This window comes from Sceloporus occidentalis, unplaced genomic scaffold (assembly GCF_023333645.1).
Source record: "Sceloporus occidentalis isolate IW3139 unplaced genomic scaffold, rSceOcc1.0.p SCAF_1, whole genome shotgun sequence".
Taxonomy (NCBI): Eukaryota; Metazoa; Chordata; class Lepidosauria; order Squamata; family Phrynosomatidae; genus Sceloporus; species Sceloporus occidentalis.
Window position 1 is genome coordinate 10,300,150 of NW_028316981.1, and position 20,556 is coordinate 10,320,705.

At 42.4% G+C, this 20,556-nt stretch overlaps 2 protein-coding genes across 2 annotated transcripts in view; both read right to left on the reverse strand.

The window, feature by feature from the left end:
- Positions 1 to 1,683, reverse strand: part of LOC149320684 (uncharacterized) — a 29,266-nt gene extending 27,583 nt beyond the window's left edge. The window contains exon 1 of the mRNA XM_089503112.1: positions 1,642 to 1,683. The gene's annotated coding sequence lies outside the window, so the exon portion shown is untranslated. The remainder of the gene's footprint in view (positions 1 to 1,641) is intronic.
- Positions 1,684 to 3,833: 2,150 nt separating this feature from the next.
- LOC149320685 (uncharacterized) overlaps positions 3,834 to 20,556 on the reverse strand; it is a 33,934-nt gene continuing 17,211 nt past the window's right edge. Inside the window, exons 5-6 of the mRNA XM_089500156.1 lie at positions 20,098 to 20,481; positions 3,834 to 5,405 (exon numbers count right to left, since the gene is read on the reverse strand). Coding sequence (XP_089356282.1) covers positions 3,958 to 5,405; positions 20,098 to 20,481 — 1,832 coding nt within the window. The 3' untranslated portion in view covers positions 3,834 to 3,957. The remainder of the gene's footprint in view (positions 5,406 to 20,097; positions 20,482 to 20,556) is intronic.

A 20,556-nucleotide genomic window follows, 5' to 3' on the forward strand; every position in this document is an offset into this window, starting at 1 on the left:
CTTAAAATCCTTCTGAAGGCCTGCTGACGTCTGCACTGCTTGCATCCCCCCATTGTCAATGTTCACTAGCTTGATGCTTGCTGACTGTGTTCACCTCCCAGCATTCTTCACCACTAGTTATGCTGGCTGAGAGTTGCAGTCCAACCACAGCTTGCTTTGTTGCTACATTCATTTCAGTTATCTTGGGTTGCTTTAAAGTGTTTTTATCAATTGTCACAAACAAGAACCATTGTGGTGTAGTGGTTTGAGCATTGGTCTACAACTCTGGAGATCAGGGTTTGATTCCCTGCTCAGCCATGGAAACCACACACTCTCAGCCGCAGAAAACCCTGTTGTCAAACAGAAAAATATGAAATGCAGAAGAGTCCTGCTGGTTCAAGCCAAAGGACTGCCTATGTTTGAGACCTTCTGGGGAGTCCTTTTTCTCTATCATGTTTAAATCTGGAACAAACATTGGAGAGGGCCTTCTTGGTGGCTGCTCCCACGTTTTGGGATATCCTTCCTGGAGAGGCATCCTCCATGAAGACTATATAGGTGATGTTTCTCCTATGGTTTATACTGGCATTAGGTGTTAATATAAAATCATGGCCAATCTGCAAGATTAAGTTAAATTAGCTTTATGGATATCAGTATTATAATTCTGCATAGCAATGTGATTGTTTAAACTTTTATGTTTGCTACAAGTGCTTTCAGCCATGTCTAGGGTTTCAGTTTGTGGGAGATTTTGTTTATACAAGGAGCATTTGAAGCGTAGAAAAGGCAATGCTCCTTGAAGGTATTTAAGTGGTATTTTGTTCCACCTGAAAACCATTGCTAACAAGTTGGATAAAGTGGCTTGCAAAAGGTAACCTGTTACAGACTGTCAAAATAAAGCTGCTTTGGGTCTCTTTGGAGGTATGCTGTTTAAATGATGCATGCACCCTAAGAATCCGGAAGCTGCACCAAAGCTGCACTCCAGTGCTTAGGAATGGAGTGTGGCTTTGGTGTGACCCCCAGACTCTTAGGACCCATGCATCATTTAAACAGCATACCTCCAAAGAGACCCGAAGCAGCTTTATTTTGACAATCTGTAACAGGCCTAGTCTTTTTATATCCAATGGGGGATAGCTTATTTCTAAGAGGTAAGAATTCATTATTATGTACCATAGCTATTTTGGGGGGAGAATGGGTATTTCATAATAAATTTCAATTAAAATCTAATCCAAGAGTCCTTTTTCCAAATTCCAATATCACCTGGAATTCGTGCCTGCCCCCCACAGCATTCCCAAAGTGGAGCAAAGATATGGGAGGGGGGTGCTTTCTCCTATTCCCCCCATTTCTGCCAAGAAGCAAACAAACCCCACTCTTTTCAACTGGGCTGCTTACTCCTCACCACTGCAGACTCCCCCTTTCCTTTCAGATTTCCTCATTTGCACAGAGGTCCTCCAGTGCAAAGGATGGCAAGGCCCTGTGAAATTGTAGGACATGACAGAGACATGGAGGGCATGGCAACATTAAAAACTAAAACACACACATATAAAAATAAATGCATGCTCAGAATGGAGGACCTTTTAGAATTCTTCCTGTGCGGGAGGCTGAAATGTAGGACATGTCCTGGAAAAGGAGGGCATGCCTGGCCACCCTGCTTTTTGGCAGGCTTACCTCTGCAGGCCTCCCCTTCTATTTGTCTTCCTTGCAGGTAGATCCGACCATCCCATGCCAGGTCCTCCAACATCCCATCAACCCTCATCCTTTTATCATCTGGCCGCTCTAGGGAAGATTCAAAACAGCTTTTTCACTTTAACCCATTAATTTCCAAAGCAATGAGCCTCTAGTCTCTCCAAGACTCAGAGGAAGGTTCTCCTGCAGCCACAATTATCCTTGGACTTTGTTGTTGTAGGCCTCCAAGTCATTTCTGACCTATAGCAGTCATCTTCTGAGGCTGAGAGAGTGTGACTAGCCCAAAGTCACTCAGTGGCAGGATGACCAAAGATCATCACTGCAAAGGAGAGAAAGAACCATGAAAATGTAGGGCATTTAAGAAGAATGGAAGTCATGACCAAAGAAAAGCCAAAAACCATCATTAGAAGTCATTATAATGGAAATACTCATTGTAAATAGACATCCATGCTTCTTGGTCCTGTTCAAAATGGAAGACATTTGGGAATTCCTCCTAGACATAAGGCTTGAATGGAGGACAAGTCCTGGAAAAAGAGGATGTGTCTGGTCACCCTGCCCAATGGGTTTCCATGGCCAAGGTGGGATTCAAAGCCCAGTCTCCATAGTCAGAGTCCAATGCTCAAACCACAATACCATGGCTTGGACTACAGTGCCCCATCATCCCCAGAGCAGCCATGTGGATTATGGGATTTGTATCCAAATGCCATCACAGGACACCCTCCCTTCCCCTCCCTGCTAGGAGAGCCAAAAAGCAATGGAGGAGAACCTATCTGTGTTTCCTTTAACCTTTTCTGGTTGCTTTCTTCTTTCTTTGAGGGAACATCTACACTGCAGAAATAATCTAGATTGACACCACTTTAAGTGCCATGTCTCAATGCTATGGAAATCTGGGATTTGTAGCTTTGTTGAGGCACTCTGGCAGAGAAAGGTAAAGAAATTGTAAAACTACACATCCCAGGATTCCAGAGCCTGGAGCTACAGTGCTTAAAGTGCTGTCAAACTGCATGTGGATGCACTCTGAGTCACGCCTTAGGTGACCTGTATCATGAGGGTGATGATGATGATGACAATCACAGTCATAATTTCCCCTTTCCCAACCTACTTTACAAGGTATCGGCCTCATGTACAGAAGGGATCCATTCTCCTGGCAATGGTTTCCTTCAGGTTTTGGGAAGTCTCAAGCCAGGGGAGATTGCTTAAAGTATACTTGACTAAACCTGCATCCGCACTGCAGAAAAAATCCAGGTTGACAACATTTTAATACTTAGAACCATAGAATCATAGAGTTGGAAGAGACCTAGCCCGCAACATCAGAGGTCTGAAGTTGGCTGGAATCCAGAAAGCCTTATGCTAAATAAAACATGCTGACTAGTATTCTATTTCAGCTATTAGGGCTGCATCTGCACTTCAGAAATAATGCAGTTCGATACCACTTTAACTAGCGTGACTCAGTGCTATTAAATTCCGGGAGCTGCAGTTTGTTGTGGCGCCAGAGCTCTGACAGAGAAGGTTAAATGTTTCTCAAAACTGCAATTCCCAAAATTCCATAACATTGAGCCATGGAGGTTAAAGTAGTGTCAAACTGCATAGTTGTTGTTTTTTTAAATTAAAACACACACACACACACCAGAATGCCCTCAAATGTGACATGCGAATAATTTTTGTGGGCCTAAAACAGAACAGGGTCCCCAACAACATGCAAAATGCCCCCCATATCAGCTCAAGAGTGGGGATATTTGAATCATAGAGCTGGAAGAGACCACAAGGGCCATGCAGTCTAACCCCATTCTGCCATGCAGGAACTCTCAATCAAAGCACTCCCTGTGACAGATGGCCATCCAGCCTCTGTTTAAAGACCTCCAAAAAAGGAGATTCTACCACTCTCTGAGGCAGTGTGTTCCACTGTCAAACAACTCTGAGTGTCAGGACGTTCCTCTTAAAGTTGAGCTGGAATCTCTGCTCCTGGAGCTTGCATCCATTGTTCCGGGTCCTAGTCTCTGAAGCAGCAGAAAACAAGCTTGCTCCATCCTCAATGTGACACCCCTTCAAATATTTAAACAGGGCTATCATATCACCTCTTACCATCTCTTCTCTTGGCTAAACATACACAGCTCCCTAAGTCTCTCCTCATAAGCCATGGTTTCTAAACTATTTTGATCGCCCTCCTTTGAACATGCTCCAGTTTGAAAGCAATTTTATTTATGTATTTATTTATTTAGGGGATATGGTGATGGCCCTCCAAGGTCTCCTGGGGACACAGTGTGGGCCCCTAACCTCCAGCATTTGACCATTCCTGCTCTAGCCACTTCCACCAACATGGCTTTTCTGGTGGCATGTCAGATTGGAGCTCTGGCTGAAGCTTTTTCCGCACACAAAACATTTATAGGGCTTCTCCCCAGTGTGAACTCTCTGATGAGTAGTAAGATCGGAGCTCTGGCAAAAGCCCTTTCCACAGTCCAGGCATTTGTACGGCTTCTCTCCTGTGTGGGTTCTCTCATGTGCTAAGAGGCCGGAGCTCCCACGGAATTTTTGGCCACAGATTGAACATTCATATGGTTTCTCTCCGGTATGGATTCTCTGATGTCTGCTGAGGTTTGACCGAGTACCGAATGCTTTTTCACAGAGTGAACACTTGTGGGGTTTTTCTCCTCTATGGGTTCTCAGGTGAGCATGGAGGTGTGAGCTTACGCTAAAGCTTTTCCCACATACCGGGCACTGGAAAGGTTTCTCTCCTGTATGGATTCTCTGGTGTTTCTTAAAGCAGGAGCTCACTCGGAAAGTTTTGCCACATTCAGAGCACGCATAGGGCCTCTCACCAGTGTGAATTCTATGATGATTATTAAGGTACGAGCTCTGGCTGAAGCTCTTCCCACATTCGGAACATGTATATGGTTTCTCACCTGTGTGGATTCTGTAATGTGTAATGAGCTTTGATGTTTCACCAAAATGCATCCCGCAGACAGAACACTGGTATGGTTTTTCACCTGCATGTCTACTCTGGTGAACAAAAAGTTCTGAACTCCGACGGAAGTTTTTGCCACACTCTGAACATTTGTAGGGCTTCTCTCCAGTGTGTATCCTCTCATGGGCCACGAGGCTTGATCTGACGCTGAAGCGTCTTCCGCAATGTGAGCACTTGTACGGCTTTTCCCCTGTGTGAGTTCTCGCGTGAACATTGAGGCTCGATTTCAACCGGAAAGTTTTCCCACAATCTGAACACACATACGGCTTCTCCCCAGTGTGGATCCTCTGATGGAGGATAAGGAGTGAACTCACCTGAAATGACTTCCCGCATTCAAAGCAGGTAAATGTCTTGTCTCCAGTGTGGATTCTCTGGTGGTTACTGAGACATGATTTCTTATTAAAACTCTTCTCACAGTTTGTGCATTGGTACATTTTGTTTTCTTCATGAGTTCTCGAGTGTGCCAGAAGCCTGGATCTCACAGTGAAGGCTTTCCCACAGTCTGAACATGTATATGGATTCTTTCCCACATATGGGTTTTGACAAATCCTTTCCTTTGAATCCATGTTTATTATTTGATTGTTTTGGAGGGTCTTGTCCTCATTCACATCCACAACAAGGAAGGGTTGGCTTCCTTGGTGCTCCTGTGAGGCTTCTGCCCCATTATAACTTCTGGAACCTGGATCCTGGATCTCTCTTCTAAACCATATCTCTGGTGGATCCATTTCCTCAGGCCTCGGGGGATGATATTTCTCCTCCTTCTTGCTCATCCAAACATCTATTTCTGAAAGCGAAAAAGAGAGAAAGAATGATGACACTGAAGAGTTAAAGAAGGACTGACAGAAATAAGCAGAACTGCAACAAAATGTTTCAGTATGGAGTGTTCCTTCTTCAGGATTCCAGCCATTCCATTAACATTCTTGGCCAGTTGGCAGTCTCCGGAACAGTTGTCACAACACTATTGTGGGGGAGGTATCTGTCCCTGGTAAATTGATCCCAGAAAATGAGTAAATAGAAATAGTAAAAATGTTCTCGTATCTGGGATCAAACATTGATAGGAACAGGGACTGCAACTTGGAAACCAGAAGAAGATTAAGAATGGGCAGACTAGCTATCAAGGAACTAGAAAAGATCCTAAAATGCAAAGATACACAATTGAGCACAAAAGTCAGAATCATACAAGCCATTGTATTCCCTATTACCATTATGGATGTGAGAGCTGGACAGTTAAGAAAGAAGATAGGAAGAAAATAAATTTATTTGGGATGTGGTACTGGAGAAGAGCGCTGAGGATACTGTAGACATCAAAAAGACACATAAATGGGTCCTATACCAGATCAAGCCAGAAATCTCCCTGGAAGCCAAGATGACCAAAGTGAGGCTGTCGTACTTTGGCCACATCATGGGAAGGCACAACTCATTGGAAAATATCAACATGGATGCTTCATCAGTACTTAAAACTTAACATGACTAAAACAGAACTACTTATTTTTCCATCAAAACTTACTTCACAATATACATTTTAAATCATGATCAATAATATTCCCATCCATCCTGTGAAGGAAGCATGTAGCCTTGGTTTAATTTTTTATTCTTTTTGTTGTTTATTCCACAGGTCCAGGCCACAGTCAAATCTTGCCAATTTTTCCTTTATAATATTGCTAAAATCAGACCTTTCTTTCAGTTTCCACCGCTAAGACTTTGGTTCATGCCCTGGTTATCTCTCACCCTGACTACTGCAACCTTCTTTTGATGGGGCTACCTTTGTTCCACCTTAGTCCTTTGGTTTCCATCCAACACTCTGCTGTTAGGATTATCTTTTTGGCCTGGCATTTTGACCATATCACCCCACTGTTAACATTTCTCCGCTGGCTCCCCATTCCTTTAAGGATACGATATAAACTTCTTATTTTAACTTTAAAAGCTCTGCACAGTTTAGCCCCCCCTACCCCAATCTGTCCTCTCTTATCCCTTTCTACAATTCTGTTCGGGTTTTGCGATCCATGGACTTGGGTCTCCTGAACCAGCCAAGGATTTCTTCTTCCCTGGACTGGATTCACCCTTTCTCACTTGCCACACCATATTCCTGGAACTGCTTTCCCAAACACCTACAGATCATTACTTCTCTAGCTAATTTTAAGTCTGAACTAAAGACCTTTCTGTTTATGAAAGCATTTCAGACTGCAGTTTGATAATCCTGATTGAGGGTGTATTGTTAGTTTATAGTTTATAGTTTTATAGCTATTTTAACCTGACAGATTGTTTATTTACTGTATATCTTACATTTTGTGATTTTAGATTGTATGCCATGGGCAGGTTTTATATTGTTTTTATGACTCTAAAGTGCTGTGCAAAACCTATGGCGCTATATCAATAAATAAATAATAATAATAATAATAATAATAATAATAAACAATAATGCTAGGAAAGGTGGAGTGAAGCAAAAAGAGAGGAAAGCCACATGCTAGATGGATGGACTCTGTTAAGAAGGTCACAGATGTGACATTGCAGGAACTGAGCGGAACAGTGGAGGACAGGGAGTCTTGGAAATGTCTCATCCATGGGGTCGCCATGGGTTGAGATCAACTCAAGCTTGGTTAACAACAACAACTGTCCAGAAGGTGATCTCTCCCCGCCCAGGATTTCTGTACTTCTAGAAACCATGGTATTCCTAAATCTTCCAACAGTTCTGCTTTCTCCATGGAAGTGGAGGATGTGCCACCAGTTTTGGTTACACCAGCCATTACACTTGCCAATGGACACTGGTGACTTTGACATCACTAAGTTGGTGTCTCCACCTTTTAGTCAGAACATCCTACCAGAGCTATCCAAAGTACTGAAGTCCCCAGATGTGTTCAGTCTCTCAGGCTACATGAGCAATTTATATCAGCCCCCCCCCCCAATGTTGTGTTGCCCTGACCATACAAGTCTGGCTAAAGTCCCAATTTGAGTGTAGACTATGTTCAAGTGGGAAAACCAGTTCTGCACCAAATCCAGGCCATCCCTTCCTTAATCCAGTTTTTAAAAGCTCACAATTTGTTCTGGATCTTCCAGGAAAATTCAGAGCACTCCAGAGTGATGCTGGGCAATTGGAGCAGCCTGGAATATTCTGGCCACCTTCAGACACTGGCTTTAAAGTTTGGACTTAAAACTTGCAATGTCACTAGGTCAGTGTATCACTGCTCTGTGTTTTAGTTTGAACTTCCCACAGGCTATCCAAGGGGTTTAAATCTATCCTTGAATATGTTCAGCACCCCAGATGGCTCTTCAAAAGTTGAGATTAATACCTACAATATCACTTGGACAGAGTCTCTGCTCCCTCTTTTAGTCTGAACTTCCCAGGGGAGCTTTCTAAGGTGCTGATGCCTATCCCCAAATATGTTCAGTGGTTCAGGTGGTTCCTTGAAAGTCCAGGAACTTTCAAGAAAGGTGGATTTTTATAAAGAAACCAGTGTGGTGTAGTAGTTTGAATGTTAGACTAGGACTCTGGAGACCAGGGTTTGAATTCTGGCCCTGTCACAAGAACCCACTGGTTAACCTTGGGCAAGTCACACTCTCTCAGCCTCAGAGGATGGCAAAGGCAAACCCCCTCCAAAGAAACTTGCCAAGAAAAACCTGTGATAGGTTCACCTTAAGATTGTCTTAAGTCAGAAATGACTTGAAGGCACACAACAACAACAATGTACATATAGCACCAGAGGTGCCAAAAACCAGGAACAGAGGCGATGGTAATATATATAATGTTTTCTAAGTTTATAAAGAGATATGATTGGACCAAAAAAGTATACAAATAATAGAGCTGCATCTGCACTGCAGGAACAGAGCATTTTGAAACCGCTTTAATGGCCATCACTCAGTGCTATGGAATTCTAGGATTTGTAGTTTTGTGAGATATTTTGCCTTCTCTTTCAGAGATCTCCGGGGCCACAACAAACTACAAACCCCAGGATTTCATAGTATTGACACATGGTAGTTAAAGCAACCTCAAACAGTTAGGAATAATGATGAATATAAAGTGATAACAGAATCAGAATAACATATATTTTTTTAAAAAAGTGATGACTAATAATAATAATCAAATAACATTTATTGTAACTGTATTGTTGTTGTTGTTGTTGTTGTTATTGCACTTATATCCCACCTTTCTCCCAAAATGGGATCCAAGGCAGCTTAGAAAAATTAAAACAAAAACAGTTTAAAAATTGGTTACAAAAGTTAAAAGGAACAATATAGAATCATAAAAGACACAAGACAATATAGATAACATACAACAACATTCATACATGGACAATAAGATGGACTTCTGGATAACATCCATTTCAGTTTCAAGGTCTTCCTCAGATTACAAAGAATCTAGAGAAAAAATAATTCTAAGGACAAACCTTTAATCCAAATACTGTATTATCTAGAAACTATGGTGCAATATTTTATATTATATTGTGTATATTTTATATGATTTTATATATAGACGTTTTAATTGTTTGAATTTTATAACAAAGGTTTTATGTGTGAGCCGCCTTGGGTCCCTCCGGGGAACAGGCGGAATATAAATGAAATAAATAAATGATAAATAAAATACATATCTATCTGTAATGGCTTCGCTTGTGAAATATTTGCTCTTGTGGAATTAACAGGTGTTCATATCTTTGGGATAGAGGCTTCATTATTATTCTTGTAAATTGTATACGGGTTTCTTGGTCCAGTTTTATACCTTTTAAACTTCAGACTAAAACCTGGTTAGGATTTGACATATTTCTGTACTTCTGGAAACCATGATATATATGACCACTGGCCAGCCTCATTCACTCTGAACACTGGAAACAGAGGAAAGGATTTAAGGGAGATCTAACTGTACCCCTCTTTCAGCCCTGAGGCAGGTGGGAAAGAAATAAAATTTATTTATTTATATATTTATTAATTCATTTAATTAAAGCATGATTTAGGAAGCATGCATATACATTTATATTAATAAACGGTAGGGCCACTGCGTGGAGAAGATGGCAAAATGCTAACAGAAGACAGAGAAAAGGCAGAATTACTCAACACTTTCTTTGCCTCAGTCTTCTCAGAAAAGGAAAAGGGTACTCAACCTGAGGATAATGGAGCAGAGGACAGAATAAGGGAATTTCAGTACAGAATAAGTAAAGAGATAGTAGAGGAATACCTTGTTAATCTAAATAAATTTAAGTCTCCAGGACCAGATGGACTCCATCCAAGGGTATTAAAAGAACTGGTAAATGTAATATCGGAGCCCTTGGCAATAATCTTTGAGAACTCCTGGAGAACAGAAGTCCCAGCAGACTGGAGGAGAGCAAACATTGTCCCCATCTTCAAAAGGGGAAAAAAAGAGGATCCAAACAATTATCGTCCAGTTAGTCTGACCTCAATACCAGGAAAGATTCTGGAGCAGATCATTAAACAGAAAGTCTGTGAACATCTAGAAAGCAATGCCACAATCACAAAAAGTCTACCCAGGTTTCAGAGAAAGAAGTCATGCCAGACAAATCTTATCTCGTTCTTTGATAAAGTTACCAGCTTGTTAGATGAAGGGAATGCTGTGGATATAGTATATCTTGATTTCAGTAAGGCTTTTGACAAAGTTCCCCATGACATTCTTGCAAACAAGCTTGTAAAATGTGGGCTAGACAACTGTTACATGGATTTGTAATTGGTTGACCGGCCGAACGCAAAGGGTGCTCAACAATGGCTCCTTTTCATCCTGGAGAGAAGTGACCCGTGGGGTCCCACAGGGCTCTGTCCTGGGCCCAGTGCTATTCATCATCTTTATCAATGACTTGGATGACAGAAATGGGAGCATACTTATCAAATTTGCAGATGACACCAAATTAGGAGGAGTAGCTAATACTCCAGAGGACAGAATCAAAATTCAAAATTACCTGAACAGACTAGAAAACTGGGCCACAGCTAACAAAATTAATTTCAACAGGGAGAAATGTAAGGTACTGCACTTAGGGCGGAAAAATGAAATGCACAGATATAGGATGGGGGACATCTGGCTTAAGGAGACAACATGTGAAAGGGATCTAGGAGTCCAAGTAGACCACAAGTTGAACATGAGTCAACAGTGCGATGTGGCAGCTAACAAGGCCAATGCAATTCTAGGCTGCATCAATAGAAGTATAGTGTCTAGAGATCAAGGGAAGTAATAGTGCCACTATATTCTGCTTTGGTCAGGCCCCACCTGGAATATTGTGTCCAGTTCTGGGCACTACAATTCAAAAAGGACACTGAGAAACTGGAGCGTGTCCAAAGGAGGGAGACAAAAATGGTGAAGGGTCTGGAAACCATGCCCTATGAGGAACGCCTTAGGGAGCTGGGGATGTTTAGCCTGGAGAAGAGAAGGTTAAGAGGTGATATGATAGCCCTATTTAAATATTTGAAGGGATGTCATATTGAGGAGGGAGCAAGCTTGTTTTCTGCTTCTCCAGAGACTAGGACCCAGAGCAATGGATGTAAACTCCAGGAAAAGAGATTCCACCTCAACATTAGGAGGAACCTCCTGACAGTAAGGGCTGTTCGACAGTGGAACAAACTCCCTTGGAGTGTAGTGGAGTCTCTCTCCTTGGAGGTCTTCAAACGGAGGCTGGATGGCCATCTGTCGGGGATGCTTTGAGTTGGATTTCCTGCATGGCAGGGGGTTGGACTGGATGGCCCTTGTGGTCTCTTCCAACTCTATTATTCTATAATTCTATGATTCTAATGTTTGTAGTTTTTAATTTGGTAATGTCCTACATTTTTATTGAAGGGCAGACATTTTGAGGTGCTTTGTCCTTGGTGGTTAGGACATCCGGTCACCCTGTGTGTGTGTGTTGTGTTTGATTAGGTGTGAACAATTGTAGTCAGCACTTAATAATAAACTCTTTTAGAACGTGGTCACATAGCCCAAAAAACCCACAAAAAACTATAGGCGCCTGGTTATTTCTCTCCTTCTGCATCACGTCATTTTCTTTCATTCTCTTCTGGTTGTAGATTACACTTGGTGTGTTTTATCAAAACAGCACCAAAAAAAATTGGTACTCTCCTGCCTAACAAAGGAGATTGTAGCTTGACAAAGGACAGAGGCAATTTGGATCTCAAGAGCAGCATCTCTTTTTGTCTTACCAATGAAACTTAAATTTTGATTTCCCACATGACCAGAAGGAGCAGGGCTTGCCTGCATGGATGTCCCTTCAATATGACTTGAACTGATGACAGCTAGATCTTGTAAAATGCATGCTTGGGACTAAGATCGTCATATTTTCCCCCCTCCTGTATGATTTTGCAACACCGTTGCTTGAGGAACAAGCTGAGGAAGCTTTGAACGCTGGCAACATATATTCTGTGATGTTGGTTGTCCCATTAAAGGTATCAATGTTTTGTGGATTTTGGATGTTAAAATACTTCAAATGGGATATTATTTTTTGTAGGGGGGGAATATTAATCAAACAGTTCTTAGGGGTCTGCGACATAGGAAACGTTTAGGAGACACGGATCTATTGTCTCGGGGAACTGCCTCATTCTGCCATCAACGTGGAAGCAATGATTACCACCTTGTTGGCTGACATAACTTAGTGGCAAGGGTGAAATGGCCGCTGTCATTACTGAATGTTGGGAAGAAGGATGACATAGGAAGTCATCCAGTAAGAAATAAAAATGTCTTGTCAGTAGCTTCCCCTAGCAGAGTAGCTGTTTCTGGCAATGAATCATAGAATCATAGAGTTGGAAGAGACCCCAAGGGGAATCCAGTCTAACCCCATTCTGCCATGCAGGAACTCACAATCAATGCATCCCAAACAGATGGCCATCCAGCCTCTGTTTAAAGACCTCCAAGGAAGGAGACTCCACCACTCTCCAAGGGAATGTTTTCCACTGTCAAACGGCTCTTACTGTCAGGAAGTTCCTCCTAATGTTGAGCTGGAATCTCTTTTCCTGGAGCTTGCCTCCATTGTTCTGGTTCCTATTCTCTGGAGCAGCGGAAAACAAGCTTTCTCCATCATCAGGGTGACATCCCTCCAAATATTTAAACAGGTCTATCATATCACCTCTTAACCGTCTCTTCTCAAGGCTAAACATACCCAGCTTCCTAAGTCGTTCCTCGTTTCCAGACCCTTCACTATTTTAGTCGCCCTCTTTTGGACACGCTCCACTTTCTCAATGCCCTTTTTTAATTGTGGTGCCCAGAACTGGACACAATATTCCAGGTGGGACCTGACCAGATCAGAATATAGTGGCACTATTACTTCCCTTCATCGACACTATATGTGTATTAACGCAGCCTAAAATTGCATTGACCTTTTTAGCTGCCGCATCACACTGTTGACTCATGTTCAACTTGTGGTCTACTTGGACTCCTAGATCCCTTTCACACGTAGTTTCATTCAGCCAGGTGTCCCTCTTCCTATATCTGTGCATTTCATTTTTCCGCCCTAAGTGCAGTACCTTACATTTTCCCGTGGAGACAGCCTTCTCTGTAATCTCAACACTAGTGCACACTACTCCAAAAACTGCCCTACACACTGGTGTAGCAGGGTTTTACATGTGTTTGCCATCAGGAGAATTTCAACCTCTCCGCCTGGCGAGATGGAGGAATCTCAGGGTGAAAACACTGCCTTGAAAAGTGTGGTTAAATTGTTGTTGTGTGCCTTCAAATCATTTCCAACTTATGGCAACCCTAAAGTGACCCAATCATGGGATTTTCTTGGCAAATGTCTTCACAGGAGGTTTGCCATTGCCTTTCCTTTAGGCTGAGAGAGTGTGACTTCTCCAAGGTCATTCAGTGGATTTCATGGCTCAGTGGGGATTTGAACCATGATCACCAGGATCATAGCCCAACACTCAAACCAGTGTATGTGTGTCTGTGGATAATTTTTTAGACTTCTTTTTTTTTTGTTTTAATGGCATGACTGTAGGACTGTATTTGGTACTTAATGTACTATGCTTAATGCTCCTAGTGTCACCCTTCTAACATTGTCAGAACTTGCCTCTGGTGAAGTCATGTGGCCCCTATATCTGTGGCTCTGCCATTTCAGGGACTGGGATAATCCTGGCCTGGGCAACCCTAATTCCTTCCAAGATGCTTGGTTAGGCTGCATCTGCACTGCAGAAATAGTCCAGGCTGATACTGCTTTAACTGCCATGGCTCCATGCTATGGAATTCTGGAAAGTGTAGTTTTGTGAGACATTTAGTCTTCCCTGTTAGAGAGCTCTAGTGTCACAACAAACCATAGAATTCCACAACATTGAGCCACAGCAGTTAAAGCAGTATCAAACTGGGTTATTTCTACAATGCGGATTCAACCTAAAATGAGCCCTTGATTTGACCTAGCAGACTGCTCTTATGTTTTCATGCAATGTATCTCAGCAGAGCTTAATAAGGATAGACGTATTTGAGAAGTGTTGGACAGACAACAGCTGCCAAAATGTACCAACTACTTTGGCAAGTAGCTATGTATCTGATGTGTCTAAGGAAGTAGCTGTGCCTATCTGTATCACCGGTCCAGTAAGGACAATTTTAATCTCCACCAGCATCAGGCCTTTTGTAAAGTTAATGGATCTTACGTTTCCCATAAAGACCAAGCTATGGAGAAAATATTTGCCACAAGACAAGAGTCCACTACACCTCTGGTTTTGCCCCTTCCCTTCTTGTAGATGGAGAACTTGTACATGGATCCCTGTAGCTCAGAACAGCTTGTGTTTGTAATGCACACATAATTCTTATGTTTTTAAAAGAGATTTTGTTACCCAAAGCACCCAGCTGTATCTGAAATATTCTTTATGAAAACCCAGGACTCTCCATGTATCTTGATGGTCTGCACAGACACCTCCAGGAGACGGTTAATGTACATGGGAACATGAGGCTTGGAAAAAAATCTTTTTCTGAAACTGGCAGCTTTTATCCACTACACATTTCATCACAGACTGTGTAAGCAAACTCTTGAGAGTAATTAAATGATTTATCTAAAAGTTGAAATCACGATTTCTCAACCTGTGGGTTGTGACCCCTGTGAGGGTTGAACTAAACACCCATTTCCAATGGTCTTAGGAACCAAGACGAAAATAATGTTATGGTTGGGGGTCACCACAACATGAGGAACTACAGGGTTGCAGCATTAGAAAGGTTGAGAATCACTGGACTACACGCTCTCAAGGCTTGGTGTTCTGCAGATGAAGAAATTTCCACATTTAAGGGCCCAGAGTCAGTGATCATTAGCAAACCAGAGTTCATCCATATTGATGGAGGGGGTGAGGATAACAGTGAGAATTGACCTGGGTTTGTTATATTAATACCATTTCAGCTGTTGTGAAATTGCTAGGAATGACTGCTCCCACCACTCTTTGTATCATCTACTGTTATACTTGTGCAACATGGACTAACCAATGCTGTTTAAATAAATATCCTATTGTTGACTGTTAAAGCTAATTGTGAACTGATATTTTTTGCCTAATGAAGTCATGAGAACCTTTGTACCGTACACATCGGTTTATAGCTTTCCGTATCAGCACAATGCAAGCTTGTAAGATTCTGGTTTGTGCTAATAAAGGTGTTCTTCTTTGCTCCTGGTACAGGCTACCTGGCTGATCTGTTCAAGAGGAGAAGGAATTTCTTTGGCCAAAGATAACAATCCTTCGATACAGATTCAGGATCTGATCTGCAATTTGCGTACAGTGCAGGTGGTTGTGGTAGGTACTGATATCTCAGCTCTCTCCACTGCTTATAACTGTTCATATGTGGAGCTGCATCATAGGATAGCTACTGTATATACTCATGAATAAGTCTAGAAATTTTAGTCAAAAAATTGACCAAAAAAATCTGAGTTGACTTATCCACAGGTCAATGTAAGTGCTGTACTTTGACTCTTATTTTAAAAAGGATTCATCCCCTGGTAAAAGGCAAGAGTGTAATCTATCCTGGAAGCACTGACCCCCTCCCTACTCTTTCATCCATCCAGACTTTAGGGTGAGCACAAACAGTTATGCCTCCTGGGATTTTGTAGGTTCTTTGCCATCATTTTCCTTTGCTTCATCGTTTGGTTTGGTACATGATGCTAAATTTTACAATTTATCCATGGGTCATATCAAAATCCATAATTTTGGCCCCAAAACCTGCCTTTGACTTTTACATAAGGTTGACCCATAGTCAAATATATATGGTAAATATTTGTGCATCACACCTATATTCCAATGAGCAACAGCTCTCCAGGGTCTTAGAGAGAGTCCAACCACCCAAACTGGATACCTAGCATAAATTTATTTAAGCCCATAACTGAAGCTGAGACCTGTGTCTGAGGGAGTGTGTTCCACTGTGGAACAGCCCTTACTGTCAGGAAGTTCCTCCTAATGTTGAGGTGGAATCGCTTTTCCTGGAGTTTGCATCCATTGCTCCATGTCCTATACTCTGGAGCAGCAGGAAACAAGCTTGCTCCCTCCTCAATATGGCATCCATTCAAATACTTAAACAGGGCTATCATATCACCTCTTAACCTTCTCTTCTCCAGGCTAAACATCCCCAGCTCCCTTACTTTCTCCTCACAGGGCATGGTTTTCAGACACTTCACCATTTTGGTTGCCCTCCTTTGCCCTCCAGTTTCTCAATGTCCTTTTTTAATTGTGGTGCCCAGACCTGGACACTGTATTCCAGGTGGGGCCTGAGCAAGGCAGAATAGAGTGACATTATTACTTCCCAATGAGCTAGATACTATACTTTTATTGATGCACACTAAAATTGCATTGGCCTTTTTAGCTGCCGAATCACACTGTTGACTTATGTTCAACTTATGGTCTACTAGGACTCCTACATCCCTTTCACACGTAGTCAATTTAAGCCTGGTGTCCCCTATCCTATATCTATGCATCTCATTTTTCCGTCCTAAATACAGTACCTTACATTTCTCCATGTTGAAATCCATTCTGTTAACTTTGGCCTGTTAGCTTTCTTATCTATTAGGATCATTTTGAATTTTGATCCTGTCCTCTGGGGCACTGGTTGAGTAAGACTCACCCAATACTAGGTAAATAAATATCTGCTTGTTCTACTCTTGTACACAAGAACAGATGCCAAAACTTCCATCCCCACTGAGTACATTTATGGGGATTGTTGTGCATTTTTGCTGGTTTTTCATACTTTTGGACATTTTTATAATTTGCTGTTGTTGTTCATGTTGTGTGCCTTCAAGTCATTTCCAACTTACGGCGAACTTAAGTCAAACCTATCTTGGAGTTTCCTTGGCAAGTTTATTCCGAGGGGGTTTTCCATTGCCATCCTGAGATTGAGGGAATGTGACTTGCTCAAGATCACCCAGAGGGTTTACATGGTCAAGACATGATTTGAATCCTGGTCTCCTGAGTCATGGTCCCCCACACAAGCCACTACACCACTTGCACAAAAACCTGTGTGTTTTGCACAAAATAAAATTTCTGCTTAAAATGACAGGTTTTTACACAAAACCCAAATTTTTTGCACTTATGCACTTAAATATGCACTTATTTTATTTTTTACAAAAAAGTGCTAAATTATGGGGGGAAATAGCCTCTTTTCTGCATGATGGATTGAAACATCTTTTCTTGCCCATGATAAGAAAAAAATGAATATTAATAATAGAATATCCTATGCAGAGTAACATATGATACTTTAAATGCCTTTTTCCCCTGTGAAAGTTCACAGCGTTCACAGTTGCTTTGACTTGTGATCCTCACAGGCACAAGTTTCTGGCTAGAATAAGGCTCTCACCGTGGATTACGTGGCTAGGAACCTCATCTTGACCACAGCCACAATGCCGGGCTACAAATGGGGACTGCGTGCGAATTCAGCCGCCCGTCTTTCACTGTAAGAGCCGAAAACCCCAGCAAAAGAATGAAAGTGGGGGGGGGGGGGGAATTGGGGCCAGAATACCCCAGGGGCATTTCTGTATTCTGGAAAGTGAAGACAGGATCCCTCTGAGGCTTTTAGGTTGCCCTAAAAGCATGTCACTAGTCCAAAAAGAAGCCTGCATGCTTCAGTAAGGTCTCAAACCTGGAGCTCCCAGTTCCTTTACTCAACCACTCTACTGCACCAATGCCATACTTGTTGGGATCTTCTCAAACTACAGCTACAATTTTAGTAAAACAATAATCCAATACTAGATAGCCAGAGTTCGAGTCCCAGCTCAACCATGGAAGCCCACTTGGGCAAGTCACATGCTCTCAGCCTCAGGGGAAGTCAATGGCACATCTCCTCTGAACAAATCTTGCCACAAAAACCCCAGAGTAGGTTTGCCTTAGGGTTGCCATAAGTCAAAATCATCTTGAAGGCACACTACAACACAGTTTAAGAAATCTGATCTGCCATTGCATAAAAAATATTACAATAGCAGAAACAAGGAGGCTGAAATAATGGAACTGACATTGGCAGAGCTAGGGAAAGATTAATCCATTTCTCTCACATCCCCTTCCCCAAGGAAAATTCTTCCCATCTGCTGTTGATAACATGTGATAAAATACAGAGGCCTTCCCCAGTCCTGCTCCTGATGCAGCAATTAAAACTTTAAAAACCAGACAGATCTTTTATCTCCAGCTATTTGGCCCTATGTCATAACTAGGTCTTAGACAAAAAATGATCCACAATTTAGTGAGTTAAACAGCAAGATGCTATACGTCTACTGACAAGTGACCTTTACAAACCAGAAAGACCACCACCTATAGTGTCTGGGTCTGATTCACTTTTTGAACCAATATGGGTTATTTTTTTAATCCTTTTGTCTGTAAAACCAAATCAATCATTAGCGACACATCAGATTTCATTAGCAAAATAGAGGATCTGAGTCTTGGCAAAGGGGATATTTTGGGTGGAGTTCTGCACAGTATATCTTGCACCAAACCGGATGAAATTAAAAGATTGTGGGTTAATCTGGAGATCAAATGCACCTGCCCACTACAAAACCTACTCTAGATTTCCTTCTTGTAATTGCACCATTTTTATTTATTTATTAGATTTATATCCTGCCCTTCTCACAAAATGGGATTCAAGGTGGCTCCCATGGGCAGCAGAAAACTAACAAGCTGATTTGAAAGTAAAGTATCTGTAGGATTGATCTTTGTAAAATATGGATGGGACTTGAGCTTACTCATGGGTGGATGCCTGGTGACATAGACCACTGTCAGAGCATAAATGTCCATTAGAATATTTACACTAAGTGTCAAAAAGGTTTATCCTTTTTCCAGCTGTGCAGCAACAGCTGGAGAGCATCCAAATTTACCCCAATAGCCAATCAGTGGCTTTCTGGGTCAGGGAGGTAGAACTATATCCTGGTGCCCTACAACTGTTGTTGCACAAAAGGGGGGAAAATGTTGTAAAAGGAGATACAGTACCTGAAACCTCCTTGCACAATTTCCAAGGAAGTACAGTGTGCTTGCATGATACGCAGGTGTGCCATATGCAGCTTTCAGCTTACACTGGAAGCCACGCATCGGAAGCAGCAATGGCACAAGCCTTATTGTTTTCAAGGAGGCTCCACCATATGCGGTATTTCCCTTACACGGGAGGGAGGGCAGAACGGATCCCCGTGTAAGGCAAGGACGCACTGTAGCTACATCAGTGTAATTCCCGGTTACACTACCATAGTTTATCAACAGGATTCTGACCAGTGTCAACTTCTTTATCACAGACTCGCTGACTGATGAAAAAGGAGAGAATTAAACAATGAGGGCCTGTCCATCTAATAACAAATGGTAGAGCTTGGTCTGTTGACGTATACACTTTCTCCTTACTTTCAGCGTGTTCCAAAAAGCCACAGGCAATGACGTTTCCACATGTGGTCACAAAATTGGATGGGACACCTTATTAAGATGTCTGCATAGCTGCCTTGACCAAGTGAGCACAGCCTTGTGCTACAACACACAGGCCAAGAATTCCTAAAGCCAGAGTTATTAGCTCAGTGGTAGGCAACATGTGGGCCTAGCAGGTATTTTTGTGGAGGCTGTGTTCCTGCTGCTACTTCAGCTTCTACCACTGAATTAGCTGTTGCAGCGGCAATACTGGGAGGGAAAAAATGAGCCTTTCTGCCTTTAAAATAATGTACAAAATCCCCTAACATGTTGTTTACAAGATATGTTTTCTTATAAATAAGGCACAAAGAAAGAATGCGGCCAATTTAAAAGGAAAAACAACAGAGATTTTGTTGTTGATGCCAAAACAGCAGTAGCTATACTGGTGGTGCCAGCAAGGGCATTAGTGGAGGATATTGACCAGCCCTGTGTCAGCCAATCTGAATACCTACCCACTCAAACACTGTTATCTGTCTTCCATCATCCCTAAGAAAAATTATATGGAGAAACTGTTTCAAGATTAACCTCCAGGCAAGAAAGACACAGAGTGTGTGGTGACTCAAGTACGGACAGGGCATGCATCTCCTTCCCACACACTCTCCAGGGCCCCTAGCACCAAAGGAAAGGAAACATACACCAATAGCCACAACAGCCTTCTACTGAAAGGAGAATTTATTGTGAGAAATAAGTGCTAATGATTTGATCTCGAACTTCCACCCCACGAGGATCTTGTTCTATAATGCCATCGGTTTCCAGATATGGAGGCACGGGGACCTCGGTGTCCACCCCTTGTCCTCCATTGATGATGGGCAGCTGACGCCGTAGGGCCATGTTGTGCAACATGGCGCAAACCACAAAGACCTTGGCCACCTTCTCTGGGCGAAGCATCAACCGGCCCCCAGTGGAGTGGAGACACCGGAACCTCATCTTGAGTTGCCCGAAGGCCCTTTCCACCACCATCCGCGTTGTCTCATGTGTGGCGTTGTAACGCGCCACTGGTTCGGGCCCTTCATCAGGGTGCGGTGTCATAAGGAAAGAGCGCAAGGGATAGCCGCTGTCACCTGTAGGGAAAAGGACACATTGTGAGCACAACAAACATATAGGCTGTTCTTGTGGGTGGACAACCTGTTTTGTAC